Source organism: Aquarana catesbeiana, linkage group LG05, assembly GCF_042186555.1.
Source record: "Aquarana catesbeiana isolate 2022-GZ linkage group LG05, ASM4218655v1, whole genome shotgun sequence".
NCBI classification, from domain to species: domain Eukaryota; kingdom Metazoa; phylum Chordata; class Amphibia; order Anura; family Ranidae; genus Aquarana; species Aquarana catesbeiana.
Window position 1 is genome coordinate 6,905,125 of NC_133328.1, and position 16,446 is coordinate 6,921,570.

General features: G+C 44.5%; 1 protein-coding gene across 1 annotated transcript in view; it reads left to right on the forward strand.

Annotated features, from left to right (window-relative positions):
* Positions 1 to 540: 540 nt before the first annotated feature.
* The window catches only part of LOC141144058 (uncharacterized), a 59,931-nt gene continuing 44,025 nt past the window's right edge, over positions 541 to 16,446 (forward strand). Inside the window, exons 1-5 of the mRNA XM_073629415.1 lie at positions 541 to 795; positions 2,604 to 2,760; positions 4,595 to 4,768; positions 4,853 to 4,976; positions 14,386 to 15,602. Of these exons, the coding sequence (XP_073485516.1) occupies positions 2,683 to 2,760; positions 4,595 to 4,768; positions 4,853 to 4,976; positions 14,386 to 15,602 (1,593 nt within the window). The 5' untranslated portion in view covers positions 541 to 795; positions 2,604 to 2,682. The remainder of the gene's footprint in view (positions 796 to 2,603; positions 2,761 to 4,594; positions 4,769 to 4,852; positions 4,977 to 14,385; positions 15,603 to 16,446) is intronic.

Sequence of the window (16,446 nt, forward strand, 5' to 3'; positions counted from 1 at the left end):
GATTGCTGGGCGCCCCCAGGGGCCGAGTACGAGCGGATTGTTCTGAAGGACGTTATATGACGTCCGGTCAGAACGGGAGAGCCACCGCCCGGCCGCCATTTTGTTATTGTCTGGGCGGGAAATGGTTAAATAAATATCTATGTATCGAGAGGGGGAAATTCCTCTATAAAAATTTTCATAAATACAGTAAAGTGATAAAAAATCTAATTCTAAGAACAGGAAGAAAATGTACAACAAGATATAAAGACAAAACAGGAAGAAGATGTTTATAAATTGGTGTTGATGTGTTTACAAATATATATAATAATGTTTCTATTGTATTAGATATTGTAACATAATAACCTTCTTCTCTTCTATTGTATTCTGAACTGTCTGCCTTCATTTTGTACAAAGCAAACTGTTGGCTCTATAAAAATCCTGTATAATAATATTCATCATCATTCTATATATACATTCTGTATACACACACTATACGGATTAGATGGGTGCAAAGAAAGAGTTAAGTGGGAAGGTATATGAGGGGGAGGGGGAGGTGAGTGTAATGTGAGTCCCCCATCCTCCGCACATGGAGGGATCCTCCTGTATCAGGAGAGATGTGTACTTCCTTTGGACCGGGCCGCCCCTTCCTCTCCAATCACTGTGTACAATGTGATCTCCACCGGGTGAGACCATCCATCCCACCGAGCTGGGGTCACCGGACACCAATCACTGAGCTGGGGTCACCGGACACCAATCACCGAGCCGGGGTCACCGGACACCAATCACTGAGCCGGGGTCACCAGACACCAATCACCTGTATGTCGGGTGTAATTCTCGGTATCTGTTCTTATTCTGTATGTATGGACTCTGCACAGTACTACTTCTCTTGTCCTGTATGTCGGGTGTAATTCTCGGTATCTGTTCTTATTCTGTATGTATGGACTCTGCACAGTACTACTTCTCTTGTCCTGTATGTTGGGTGTAATTCTCGGTATCTGTTCTTATTCTGTATGTATGAACTCTGCACAGTACTACTTCTCTTGTCCTGTATGTCGGGTGTAATTCTCAGTATCTGTGAAGGACACAGTCACTGGGGGGGATTTACTAAAATTGGAGCACTCAGAATCTGGTGCAGCTGTGCATGGCAGCCAATCAGCTTCTAACTTCAGCTCGTTCAGTTAAGCTTTGGCAATAAAACCTGGAAGCTGATTGGTTTCTATGCAGAAGCAAGCTTGATTTCTCTCTCTTCAGCTTTAGTAAATAAACCCCACTGTGTATATAAAAATGCTGGGTGTAGATCTGATGATACAATTCTGGGAATTATCACAAAGATTTTCTGGTAGAAGAAACATTGTAGCTGAATGTAGCAATTGTTTTGAAATGTATTGATTGTACAGGGATGTATTGAGTATATAGGAATGTATTGATTGCATTGGGAATGGATTGATTGTATGGGGATATATTAAATATATTGGAATGTATTGATTGTATGGGAATGGATTGGATATATTGGAATGTATTGATTGTATGGGAATGGATTGATTGTATTGGAATGGATTGGATATATTGGAATGTATTGATTGTATGGGAATGGATTGAATATTTTGGAATGTATTGATTGTATAGGAATGGATTGATTGTAAAGTATGAGAATGTTTTGAGTATCATATATTATATGGCTTTTTGCTTATGTTTAATTTATATTTTTTTCACTTATGTCCGACACAGTAATATGCCTCGGATAGAACATTTGATTAGTACTTCATGTTTTATAACCGTGTCTTACATTAGTCATCTTCGGTTCTCTGGCAGTGATCGTCTCTCTCTACTATTATCTGTGGTATGTTTTGATTGCGCTGATCAGCTGTGCAGATATATTGAATGCATTGTTCAGTGCCTTGTCATGTTTTTATACTGTATATTGTATCTATATTAGAACTCTGTTAGCAATATTATCTGCTAGGGGACAGCACGCCAACACAGTGAACCAGTTCTGTTCTGACTTTACTAAGTATATATTAATGCCGGGTCATTCTTTCAGAGGTCTTAATCCTTTTGGCTCTCTTGTTTTTTCGTGCTGCCCATTTTCCTGTACACATTGGGTTTCCACTTTGGTCTGATTAGATATGAGAGGAGTTTCTGGGGGTTGTCTATCCCCCTAATTTGTTTTATTTCAGTATAAATATTTTCGGTCTGATTTATGGTCACCAGCTATGATTAAGCATCTCTATTGATGTGAAACGCGTTAGCCTATCTGTAACGTTCATCACCATGATGTAAGAGATTTTGGATCTTCTACACTGTTTTTGCCACGGATAAAAGGCGTTATTCGGCGTGCGGCCGTCCAGCTGTTTTCTTAAATTTTCTACTTGATTGCGGAGCCTGCACCTGAAGTTGTGAGTGGGGAGGGCGGCTATTAGAGACACCAACACGCTTGGAGCGGCATCACTACCCCAATGGTTTTTTTATATTGGAATGAGTTGATTGTACGGAAATGTATTCGGATGTATTGATTTGTATAGGACTGTACTGAGTATATGGAGGTGTATTGATTACATTGGGAATGAATCAGTTATAGACTGAGTCAACAGACGGCCTTCACTGATCACTGTGTGTATTTGTAGATGAACATCGTCTCCAGATTTCTGTCTCTCCGGTGAGAAGCTCGCTCCTCTGCTCCGGTCCCCCCTACATTCTGTCAGGATGGAGGAGGAGAGGATGACCATGACAGAGACGATATTGAGTCTCACCATGGAAATTATCTACCTGCTGCTTGGAGAGGTGAGGAGGATTCTGGGAATTTCACATTCCATCACTCTTATATTGAGTGCCTATAGACAAAGCTTTTTTTATTTTTCATTTATTGGTGGAAAGGTGAAAGGTTAGAACCCCTGTTGAGGTTTTTATTGCTGTCGGTACCCCCACGCTGTGGCGATTCAACTTCTGCAATTGTCCATGGGGAAAAGTGTTGGGAATACCACACAATGTCCTTGACCTGATATGGTCACAACCATATTGGGCCAACGACATCGCCCAGGATCCCCGGAGCTGTGTTTACATTACGGGAGCCAGGAATTAGGGTGGTAGTTTGGTGAGCCCACCAACAGTGAACCCAAGTTGAACCCGCGAGGTTCCTAACACAATTCATCATTGTTGGAAATTACATTTGCTTTAACCACTTTCTGACCTGCCGCAGTACATATACTGTGATGGGGTGGCTCCTACAGGCACCGGTACGTTGCTGCCTGTTTCCAGGTTTTGGGTATGTGTGTGCCCCCCCCCCCCCCCCCGCCTGCCTATTCCCCTGTGGTTTGACACAGCGGGAGTCTGTCAGCAGATCCTGGCCAATGATTCATGGCTGGGACCTGCTGATCAGCTGTGGCCAATCATAGCCCAGAGCCCTGTGTTGACAATCAACACAGGGCTCTGTACAGAGGGAATTCTCGCTTTGTTTCTTTTTCTTTTCCCTGCAGAGCACGGAGAAGAAACAAATCGATCTGTAGTAAAAATAACCACACATTACACATTGTTAGGCACACAGTTAACCCCTTGATCGCCTCAATGTTAACCTCTTCCCAGACAGTGTCATTAGTACAGTGACAGTGTATAGTATTATCACTGATCACCATATCATGCCGTGTACACACGATCGGAAATGCCGCCAGCAAAACTCTGATGAGAGCTTTTTGTCGGAAATTCCGACCGTGTGTATGCAGAACTCCAGCCAGCAAAAGATTGCGAGCAGGTTCTCTATTTTTCGGTCGGGAAAAGTTCCTATCCGAAAATGCGATTGTCTGTATGCAATTCGGAGGCGCAAAAAATCACGCATGCTCGGAAACAATTTGACGCATGCTCGGAAGCATTGAACTTCATTTCCTCGGCTCGTCATAGTGTCGTACGTCACCGCGTTCTTGACCGTCGAAAGTTCAGAGAACTTTTGTGTGACCCGTGTGTATGCCAGGCAAGCTTGAGCGGAATTCTGTCGGACAAAACCATCCAAGTTTTTTCTGAAGGAAATTCCATTCGTGTGTATGCGGCATTAGTGTCACTGGTGATGTCAGTGGCAGTTAGTCAGTTCTCACAAAGTGTCAGTTAGTGTCAGATTGCCCACTGCATTATCACAGTCCCACTAAAAGTCACTGATGATCACCGCTATTAAAAAAAAAAAAAATCTCAGTATATACCATAGTTTGATGCTATAACTTTCACACAAACCAATCAATATACACTTATTGGGATTTTTTTTCACCAAAGACATGTAGCAGAATACATTTTGGCTTCAATTTATGAAGAAGTTTGATTTTTTTTTTTTTTTTCTTTGTATTGGATATTTTTTATAGCAGAAAGTAAAAAAAAAAATCAAAATTGTCTGTTCTATTTCGTTTATATAATAATAAAAAAAAAAACCTAGTGGTGATCAAATACCACCAAAAGAAAGCTCTATCCGTGTGCAAAAAAATATATAAATGTAATTTGGGTACAGCGTTGCATGACCGCACAATTAGCAGTTTAAGTAGCGCAGTGCCGAATAGCAAAAAATGGCCTGGCCATGAAAAGGGTAAAACCTTCCGCACCCTACCCTTTTAACCTAACATTTAGCTCTCCTAATACACAGGAATTCTCCATAGTGAAGAGGACATCCGATGATCATGTGACACTCGGCAGCCAGTCCCATGCATCAAAAGGATGGAACAGAAGCCAAGTCCCCACCATGGAGCCTTCTCCAGAGAGGAATGGCAAGAAGATTCTGGAGGTCATCAATAAGATCGTAATGCTTCTGACGGGAGAGGTGAGCGGTGCCGGGAATTCTGGGGCATTATCCGGGATCGGAAGCGGTATGTCTGGATGGTGACGGTCTCATTGTGTGTGTCAGGTTCCTATCAGGTGTCAGGATGTGGCCGTCTATTTCTCCATGGAGGAGTGGGACTTCATAGAAGGACACAAGAATCTGTCTGAGGACATCATGATTGAGAATATGCACCTTTTCACATTGCCAGGTAAGTGGAGGGTTTCATACGATTTCTGTACAATTCAGATTTATAACAGAGACGTTTGGCCTAATTTTCACTGCAAAAGGCACTAGAACAGCCTTTCTCAACCTTACCAACACAGAGGAACCTTTAAAAATAACTCCGGTCTCAGGGAACCACTGCTAAAAATTGCTGTATCTACAACTTATGATACATTGATGTGATGGTCAGTGGGAAGAATGTTCCTTACAATTGTGGTCATTGGGAAGAATTACCCCCTTACAGATAGCTAAAAAGATGAATGGTGTCAGTGGGAACTTATCTGAGAGGCAGAAATTTCTCATTGCTCAAGGAACCCCCAGCAACCTCTGGAAGAACCCTAGTGTTCCATGGAACCAGTGGCGGCTGGTGAAGTTTTAGAATGGAGGGGCACCAGACCCTGCCCCTCATTGACCCCTCCCAGTTCTCATAAGCCCCACCCCTTATATAATCCACCCACTCTATTCCCTCTATTCCACAAGCTTCCACCCATAGTGTCAGGACTATTTAGCTCAGTTTCACAGGACAGAATATACAGCCCCAGAATCACAGGACAGAGTATACAGCTCAGCATCACAGGACAGAGTATACAGCCCCAGCATCACAGGACAGGGTATACAGCCCCAGCATCACAGGACAGGGTATACAGCCCCAGCATCACAGGACAGAGTATACAGCCCCAGCATCACAGGACAGAGTATACAGCCCCAGCATCACAGGACAGGGTATACAGCCCCAGCATCACAGGACAGGGTATACAGCCCCAGCATCACAGGACAGGGTATACAGCCCCAGCATCACAGGACAGGGTATACTGCCCCTGCATCACAGGACAGGGTATACAGCCCCAGCATCACAGGACAGGGTATACAGCCCCAGCATCACAGGACAGGGTATACAGCCCCAGCATCACAGGACAGGGTATACAGCCCCAGCATCACAGGACAGGGTATACAGCCCCAGCATCACAGGACAGGGTATACAGCCCCAGCATCACAGGACAGGGTATACAGCCCCAGCATCACAGGACAGGGTATACAGCCCCAGCATCACAGGACAGGGTATACAGCCCCAGCATCACAGGACAGGGTATACAGCCCCAGCACCACAGGACAGTACATACCTCACAATTTTAGAACTTGAGAATGAGGGACACTTGAGGCTGATGTAAACGTGGCACATCATGCCAAAAAGTGGGTGTGGCCAGACTGTTAACATTGGAAGGGGCTTAAGGGGCATGGTTAAACAAAAGCAATCCCCCCTACCACCATCCCTCTCCCCATCATTACACGGGACCCCTTCCTCAGCACTACCCCCTCCCCCCCATTGTTACACAGGACCTCCCTCATACTAACCCCATCATTAAACACAGAGGTTATTTGGCAGCAAGGGGGGTTATTGTTTAGGGTGTAGAGGCAGGGAGGGGGGTTATTGTTTAGGGTGGAGAGGCAGGGAGGAGAAATGCAGGAAGGGGGAGGGATTTGGGGTTTGGGAACCCCACAGCTGCCAGTCACTGCCACGCACCACAACACTCAGCAGCCCCCCCCCCACCCCTTCCATGAAGCTCTGCAGCAGCTGAGAAAAGTGATCAAAGGTGGGGGAAGGGGAAGCCAGGCTCACGGCAGGACACAGTCACTCGGTAGCCGCCCTGTAGAGGAGGCCGAGGAGGGGGAAGCATGATGCCATCTGCCAGGGGAGAGACATGCCAATAGCAAATGGAGAACTGCAGGTCTGCTGTTGCAATCCTCTCTGATCCCCGCACTCACCTGGTGCTCTGGCTCTGGTACACTGCCAGCTCTGCGCCCATCCGCCGCATCTATGATCCGCTCCCGCCTCACATCACAGGGTCCCAGATAGTTGCAGTCAAGTCTCCGCACTCCACAACACAGTGAGCCACCTGGGAAACTCACAGGAGCCAGGGACAAATGAGTGTAGGGTGGGAGTGTTTGCGGGTGCACCGCTTGCACCCCGAACACTCCCAAACACGGGCAAATCAGCTTCCTAGCTTGCAATCAGCTGATTGCAAGCTGGGAGTCTTCTTATAGACTGCTGTGTGTCTGGCGCCCAGGCATTCTTAAAGCGCAATTTTTAATTTTGCGCCCGTACACCCCCTATGGACGGGCCGCCACTGCATGGAACTCTGGTTGAGAAACCCTGCCCTAGAGGGACCATTAACATCTACAGATCTCCACATGAGGGCCAAAAGAGTAACAATGGAGGAAAAATAGGAACAGAGGGATTTGGTTCTAATTAAGGGACAGTTGGAAGCTTGAAGGTTTGGAAGGTTTTCATCTTTCCAGGCCATGGTATATCTAGTAGTAGTTGTCACATTCAAATTGACTTGTTCTGTGATGTTAAAAATGTTTTGTAGCTCACCCAAACCACTTCAGTTCTAATTCAAGTTTATTAAGGCACAGGACTGCCAAAAGCACCAACATCCTGTTGATATGGTCAAAAATTGAAAGAAGGCAAGATGGACTTTTGGGGTACCAACAATGAACAAACAAATATAGAAAACCATACATTTTGTATTGTTACAGCATCCATAAAATCATGTCATTAAAAACATAGACTTGTGTCTATGTTCTATTCTTGTAGCCTTTCCATAACCTCCTAAAGAACGAAACGCGTTGAGTAATTGAGGACTTGCCTACCCAAGAAAGATACCTTGCCTATCTATTTCTTCTAAAATTTCAATACAGTGTTATTGTTCTATGAGTTAGTGTCACTAACTTTTATGGGAGGTATTTTTGGGCGTTTTATACACTTTGCACTGGTCAATGTTTTTAATGATGTGATTTTATTGATGTTGTAACAATAAATATTTATAGTTTTCTATATTTATTTGTTCATCGTTGGCACCTCAAAAGCCCACCTTGCCTTCAGTTCTAATTAGTCTCAGAAAGACACAGTATTTTGTACTTTTTGCTATAATAAATATTAAAAAAAAAAATAAAATAAAAATTTCTTCATCAGTTTAGGCCGATATGTATTCTACATATTTTTGGTAAAAAAAAAAAAACGCAATAAGTGAATACTGATTGGTTTGTGCAAAAGTTATAGCGTCTACAAAATAGGGAATTGATTATAGCATTTTTTTATTATTTTTTTTTTTTTTTACTAGTAATGGCGGTGATCAGCAATTTTTATGGTGACTGCGACATTGCGGAGGACAGATTGGACACTTTTGACACTTTTTTTTTTGGGGACCAGTGACATTCATACAGCGATTAGAGGTAAAAATAGCCACTGATTACTATATAAATGTCACTGGCAGGGAAGGGGTTAACACTAGGGGGCGATCAAGGGGTTAACTGTGTTCCCTCACTGTGTGTTCTAACTGTGGGGAGGATGTGACTGACTAGGGGAGGAGACCGACCGGTGTTCCTACTTAGTAGGAGCACACAATCTATCTCCTCTCCCTTGAGAGAGCCGGAATTTGTCTGTTTACACACACACACAGATCCCGGTTCTCGCTCTGCCCTGAGCGATCGCGGGTGCCCAGCAGTTATTGCACCTGCCGCGCACGCGCATCGGCTCCGGGGATACGCTGCAGGCACGCGCGCCTGCTAAAGCGTCTTTAAGAGCCGACGTACAGCTACAATGGCTCGCGCAGGGGAGCCAACCTGCTGCAGTATAACTGCGGCGGCTGGTCGGGAAGGGGTTAATATGGAATTGTCCACCTTCCCCTATGGCCATCAACATGGCGTTGATGTCCTTTTGAGCTATAAGCCTCAACTCTTCTAGTAAGACTTTCCACAAGATTTTAGTGTGCCTGTGGGGATTTGTGCCCATTTGAGAGGTCAAGTACTAGTGTTTGAGAAGACCCGGCTCACCATCAGCATTCCCATTCACCCCAAAGGTGTTCAGTAGGGTTGAGGTCAGGACATTCAAGGAGGTCCACATCAAACTGGTCAAACCATGTCTTTATGGAGCTGGCTTTGTATTCAGGGGCACAGTCATGGTAGAACAGAAAAGGACCTTCACCAAATTGTTACCACATGTTCGGAAGTCTACAACAGGGTTTCTCAACCAGGGTTCCCCCAGAGGTTGCTAGGGGTTCCTTGAGTAATGAGCAATTTCTGCCTCTCAAAAAAGTTTCCCACTGACACCATTGATCCTTTTAGCTATCTGTAAGGGCAATTGTAAGGAGCATTCTTCCCACTGACCATCACACTAATGTATCATGAGTTGCAGAGGGTTTCCCTGAGACCGGAAGGTTATTTCAAGGGTTCCTCTGTGTTGCAAAGAAAGAGAAAGGCTGGTCTGCAATGTCTTTGTATGATGTAGTATTAATAATACCCTTCATTGGAGACACCTAAACTCAATCATTTGGTGGAATGTTCAGTTTTAATATAATCCTGCAATTTCCTGCAATTTGCATTGTCACTCTGTTATATGCACCCTGATGGAGGTCTACCCTAACCGTATACTGTTCAAGTGCTTATCTTGTTTGTAAAAAAAAAAAATGTCAGGTAGGTGGACCATGGACTCTGTTGCAAAAACCACCTACAGGCAGTCAGTGCGCCCTTTGAGTACCTGTGATCAAGCTGTCATTAGCGCAGATCACAGGCAGAATGTATGAGCCAATCAGTAGTAGCTGTGTACCTTGTAAATGCTGTGAACCAATCACGGTGATCACAAGCATAAACACTGTTTGTGTTTACAAACATTCAGCTCTCCTCCTCTTACAACAGAGGAAAGAGGATTGAAGGAGTGAAGGAAGGTATCGGCAGCAGCAGACTTAAAGCGGAGTTCCACTTGTTTTGTAAGTTCATTTAAAGTCAGCAGCTACAAAAAGTGTAGCTGCTGACTTGTAATAAACAGACACTCACCCGTCCCACGGTCTAGCGATGCCCCCCCCCCCCCAATGCAGCGCCGTCATTGCAAGTGTGGGCACCCAGCTGTGACAGCTTGCGGCTTCACAGCTGGGTGCACTCTAACAATTTGCAAACTGAATCGCCTCAAGGCGCTTGTTCCGTCCTGTGTTATTCTGTTCTTAGAACAGGTGAGTCTTGAGTTTTTTTCTGAAGTGGCCAGGCAATCTTCTGGGACCTGTGACATGCCCCAGAAGATTGCAGAGAGGGAGGGGCCACCTAGGGGGAGAGGAGGAGTCGCCTAGGCGGTGAGGCAACGGAAGCAGGAAGTGGGACAGGAAGTACCTGTCGAAACAAGGTACCCACTGCCCCCCCCCCCCCCCCCCCCCCCAAAATGATATGCCAAATGTAGGAGTGCTTAAAGCAGAAGTTCCACTTTTGGGTGGAACTCCACTTTAACCACTTGCCCACTGGGCACTTAAACCCCCTTCCTAACCAGACCAATTTTCAGTGCTCTCACATTTTGAATGACAATTACTGCAGCACTGTACCCATATGATATTTCTGTACTTTTTTCACACAAATAGAGCTTTCTTTTGGTGGTATTTAATCACGCTGGGTTTTTTATATTTTGCGCTATAAAAGAAAAAAGATTGAAAATTCTGCAAAAAAAAAGCATTTTTCTTCGTTTCTGTTATAAAATTTTGCAAATTTAGTAATTTTTTTCTTCATAAATTTTGGCCAAAATTTATACTGCTACATATCTTTTGGTAAAAATAACCCAAATCATTGTATATTATTTGGTCTGTGTGAAAAGTTATAGAGTCCACAAGCTATGGTGCCAATCACTGAAATTTGATCAAATCTGAATTACTGACAGCCTATCAAATTTCTTGAGACCCTAACATGCCAGGAAAGTAAAAATACCCCCCAAATAACCCATTTTTTGGAAAATAGACACTCCAAGGTATTTAGTAGGAGGCATGGTGAGTTTTTTTCAAGTTGTAATTTTTTTTCCACAATTCTTTGCAAAATCAAGATTTGTTTTTCTTCTTTTTTTTCTACAAAATTAGCAGATTATTTCTCACACACACAGCATATGCATACCACAGATTACACCCCAAAACACATTCTGCTACTCCTCCTGAGTATGATGATACCACATGTGTGAGACTTTTACACAGCCTGGCCACATACAGAGGCCCAACATGCAGGGAGTATCTTCAGGCGTTCTAGGGGCATAAATGACACATAATTTCCTGACTACCTCTTACAATTTTGAAAGCCCCTGGAGCACCAGGACAATGGAAACGCCCCAAAAATGACCCCATTTTGGAAAGAAAAACACCCCAACGTATAATCTATGAGGCATAATGAGTCTTTTGAACATGTCAATTTTTTTCTACAATTTTTTGGAAAATGTGGAAAGAAAATGAAAAAGCATTTTTTTGTTACACAACTTTGTCCATTTATACAATATTTCTAGCACATAGCATGTACATACCAAAAATTACACCCAAAAATAGATTCTCCTACTCCTCCCGAGTACGGCGATACCACATGTGTGAGACTTTTCCACAGCCTGGCCACATAGAGAGGCCCAACATGCAGGGAGCACCATCAGGTGTTCTAGGGGCATACATTTCTCAAATCTAATTTGACTACATATTACACTTTTGTGAGGCACTGTAGTGGCATGGATGAGAACTGATGTGGCATGAATGAGCATGAATGGGGGTGAATGAGCCATGGATGGGGATGGCTTAGCATGATTGAGCCATAAATGTACCCCATACTCATTCACCTAGGGTGGGGGGTGATCTGGGAGCCCCCTTGTTAAAGGGGGCTCCCAGATCACAATAAGTCCCTGCCCGCAGACCCCGACAACCACCGGGCAAGGGTTGTCGGGAAGAGGCCCTTTTCCTCATCAACATGGGTGGCAAGGTGCTTTGGGGTAGGGAGGGCACAGGGGCCCCCCCCTGCCCCAAAGCACCAACCTCCCCCATGTTGAGGGCATGTGGCCTGGTATGGTCCAGGAGTGGGGGGGGGGGGGCGCTTGCTCGTAGCCCCCTCCACCCTTTCCTGACCTGCCGGGCTGCATGCTCGGAAAAGAGTCTGTTATGGATCTTGGGGGGAACCTCACGCAAAATTTTGTTGGGGTTCCCCTTCAAGATTCTCAGCACACAAGTCGCACCGCAAGTCGGATCATCTTGATCTGACTTCTGGTGATACTTCTATTCAAATCAATAAGCTCCTATAGGGAACCATTGATTTTGAATAGAGAGAAACGCGGGATGGTGCATAACGCTGTGTATACAGCGTTAAGCCCTGTTAAATCGTGTTTAATACCTTTTACCGGCGTCTGACTTTTTTACAGCTCTAGCGCTGGAGCCTCAGAACGCACAGGTCCTGGGTTTTTTTGGAGCTTAAAAACGCCTATGCCACTTACAGCTCAAAAACGCCATGGTGGACATGAGGCCATCTGGTAAAATGGAGAGGCGTTTTTAAGCTGCAAAAAAACGCTCAAAAAAGTGGCTGTAAAAACGTCCATGGGCATGAGGCCTAAAGGTCACACTATCACAGCCTGGTAATGAATGGGTATACACAGGGTAGAAAAAATTTACGTTAATTACTATTATTATTAAACAGGATTTATATACTGTAGCGCCAACAGTTTGCACAGTGCTTTATAATCTGAAGGGAGAAAGTACAGATACATTACAATAAAATACAAGGGGGTTGAGAGGGCCCTGCTCATAAGAGCTTACAACCTAATAGGTTGGGGCAAGTGGTACAAAGGTTTATAATTTTGGGGGATGAGCTGAAAGAAAAGTTAAAAGTTCAGTTGTTAGTTGGAGGTGGGATAGGCTTCCCTGAAGAAATGAGTTTTCAGAGATCGCCTAAAGGCAGCCAGAGTAGGCGATAGCTGGACAGATTGGAGTGGAGAGTTCCAGAGGATGGGAGAGGCTCTGGAGAAGTCTTGGAGACGAGTATGGGAGGAGGAGATAGGAGGGCTAGAAAGCAGGGGGTCTTAGGAGGAGCAGAGAGGACGGTTTGGGTGATATTTGGAGACAAGATTGGTGATGTAGCGCTGGGCAGAGTTGTGAATGGCTTTATATGTTGTTAGTATTTTGAATTTAATTCGCTGGGCAAACGAAAGCCAGTGTATGGATTGGCAGAGAGGGGTGGTGGACATACCTCCCAACATTTTGAAATGGGAATGAGGGGCACTTATTAACAAAAGTATGTAGGCATAGGACACACCCCCCTTTAAGGAGCATTATCCAAAAAAATGATTTAGTTAATTATTAGTTAAACCCACAAGTGCTATTTTTTTTACCACTACTATGCCTTCTGGATTTTGAAATTTACAAATGCAGCAGTTTACAATTGGAATGAAAGGTTTAGCACTGGGAAACACTTTTTGTAAAATAAATAATGCATTTTATATACAACTATATAGATCAGATAAAAATGAGGGAGACAGAAGGATGGGGGGGGGGGCTTTGTTCAAAATCCAAGACCGTACCCCAAAATCAGGGACAGTTGGGAGCTATGGCACTGGCAGACACTGAGCAGTTGGTAAGGTAGAGGAGTCTGGTAACAGCCTTCATGATAGACTGAAGAGGAGATAGCCAATGAGAAGGAAGTTCCAATAGCCAAGGCGAGAGATACCAAGGAAGTGAATTAGTAGTTTGGTGGTTTCATTAGTTAGAAAGGGGCGAATTTTTGAGATGTTACAGAGGTGAAGTCTACAAATTTTGGATAGGTACTAGATTACACCTAGTACCCTGGTGTAAGGGGAGGGACTGATAGTTGTATTATTGATCTTGATGGAAAAGTCATAGAGGGGGGTACGGGTGGGGGGAATATTAGCTCAGTTTCAGAGAATTAAGTGGTGTGACATCCATGCTTATATGTCAGTTAGTAAGTTAGTAATGCAAGAGGAGACTGAAGGAGTGAAGTGAGGAGTAGAGATAAAGATTTGGGTGTCATCAGCGCAGATATGATACTGGAAGCCTTGGTGGAGGTGATCAAGGGAGGAGGTGTAGATGGAGATTAGAAGTGGTCCAAGAACAGAGCCTTGGGGGACCCCAACAGAAAGAGGCGGAGACAGAGTTATAGATAACACCGAAGGAGCTCTATGATGGGCAGGAGGGGAACTAGAATAGAGCAGAATCTTGAAGGACAAGGCAGTTGAGTTTATTGAGAAGAAGCGGGTGGTCAACACTATCAAAGGCTGCAGAGAGGTCTAGTATTAAGAGTATGGAGTAGTGGCAATTGGTTTTAGCAGTTAGCAAATCGTTAGTGACTTTTAGTAAGGCAGTTTCTGTGGAGTACTGCCAGTAAAAGCCAGACTGTAAGGGGTCAAAAAGGTTGTTTTCCATGGGGAAGGAGCTCAGATGGTTTTAGACTAAACATTCTAGAAGTTTAGAGGTGAATGAGAGCAAGGAGATAGGTCCTAAGTTCCTCAGGTTGGTGTAGAAGTTTAGAGGTGAATGAGAGCAAGAAGATAGGTCTTAAGTTCCTCAGGTTGGCGAATAGAAAAATTCTTTACCATTTCCAATTCTTCTTTCCAGCAGATGGCCAACACAACAGTGACAACATCGAGGAAGTTTTTATCACTTCTGAGATAGAAGAAGATGATGACATCACATCCAATTCCTCAGAAGAAAACCCCATCACCCCGTATTTCCATCCAGAACTTCACTGTGAGGATCTGTCATCCGATCCCTCTATACATGGAGGGTTTTATCCCGATTACGCACCCCCCACCACCTATTCTACGGCTTGTACTGTGGGTGAGCATTTCCCATTTGATGAGTACGGTGAAGGTTTTGCTGAGAAAGCTGAGCTGAGGCCTCCACAGACAGTTCGCACCATAGAGAAGCTTCATCCATGTCCCGAGTGTGGGAAATGCTTTCCCTGCAGATCAGGCCTGATCAGACACGAGAGGGTTCACACCGGGGAGAAGCCGCATTCCTGTCCCGAATGTGGGAAACGATTCCCCCGAAAATCGGCTCTCATCAGACACGAAAGCATTCACACGGGAGAGAAGCCGTATTCCTGCCCTAAGTGCGAAAAAAGCTTTTCCCGCAAATCGGCTCTTCTCATACATGAGATCATTCATACGGGGGAGAAGCCCTATTTGTGTTTCAAGTGCGGGAAATGTTTCCCCCGCAAATCGGATCTTGTCATTCACGAGCGAGTTCACACGAAGGACAAGCCGTACGCGTGTTCCGAGTGCGGGAAATGTTTCTTCCAGAAATCTGAACTAATTAAACACAAAAGAGTCCACACAGGGGAGAAGCCATATACGTGCTCAGAGTGCGGGAAGTGTTTTTCACAGAAATCCATCCTTAACAGACACGAAAGGGTCCACACGGGCGAGAAGCCGTTTTCGTGCTCAGAGTGCAACAAATGCTTTTCCCGCAAATCGTATCTCATGGTGCACAGGAGGGTGCACACGGGGGAGAAGCCGTATTCCTGTCCCGAGTGCGGGAAATGTTTCTCCCACAAAATGGCTCTTAACAGGCACCAAAGCGTCCACACGGGGGACAAGTCATATTCGTGTTCTGAGTGCGGGAAATGTTTTACCCAGAAACTGCACCTTATTAAGCACGATCGGGTTCACACCGGGGAGAGGCCGTATTCCTGCGCAGAGTGCGGGAAATGTTTTTCCCAGAAGTCGGATCTTAGCAGACATCAGAGGGTTCACACGGGGGTGAAGCCATACTCCTGCTCCCTATGTGGGAGGTCTTTTTCCCGTAAATCGTATCTGATTGCACATGAAAGAGTTCACCAGGGGGAGCAACCAAACTGATCAGGAAATGTCCGACATCACAGACCGCACCCTGGGAGTTGAGGGTCTTCATGGAGAGGCAGTATGGGAAAACCAAGATGTACGTTATGTCACATCCAGAGGATCCCATGTTGTGATGTTGGGGTTCAGGAATACGCACACGCACTGGAGTCTTGTATGCCATTAGACATTAGCACTGCGATAATAAGAGAGCGATTCTCCGCACTCCAGAGATGCATAAAGAAAACAAAATGGCTATATGAAAAAAAACATTTGTATCCGTGAGAAATGTGCTTAAAGGAGCAGAGGAAAACAGAAGGCGGATCTATGTCTCTGAACCATCCTTCTTATTAAGGGCCCCATTCACTTAAGTGTGAAGTAACACAAACAGCCAATCAAATTTTGGAAAATTAATAATAAAAAAAAAGAAAATGAAAGTATATCCAAAGCCGCTTTTTAATATTTTTTTATTTTGGATTGAGTGTGGAAGGGTAAAAAACATTTATCATATTATTTTTTTTTTTTTTGGTCATCATCTGTTGCCCATTACGGAGATGTACACTATATTGTCAAAAGTATTGGGACATCCCTCCAAACCATTGGATTCGGGTGTTCCAATCACCTCCATGGCCACAGGTGTATGAAATCGCACACCTAAGCATGCAGACGTCTTCTACAACCATTTGTGAAAGAATGGGTTGCTCTCAGGAGCTCAGTGGATTCTAGCGTGGTACCATGATAGGTTGCCACCTGTGCAATAAGTCCATCCGTGAAATTTCCTTGCTACTAAATATTCCACTGTGAACGATTAGGGGTATTATAACAAAGTGGAAGCAAC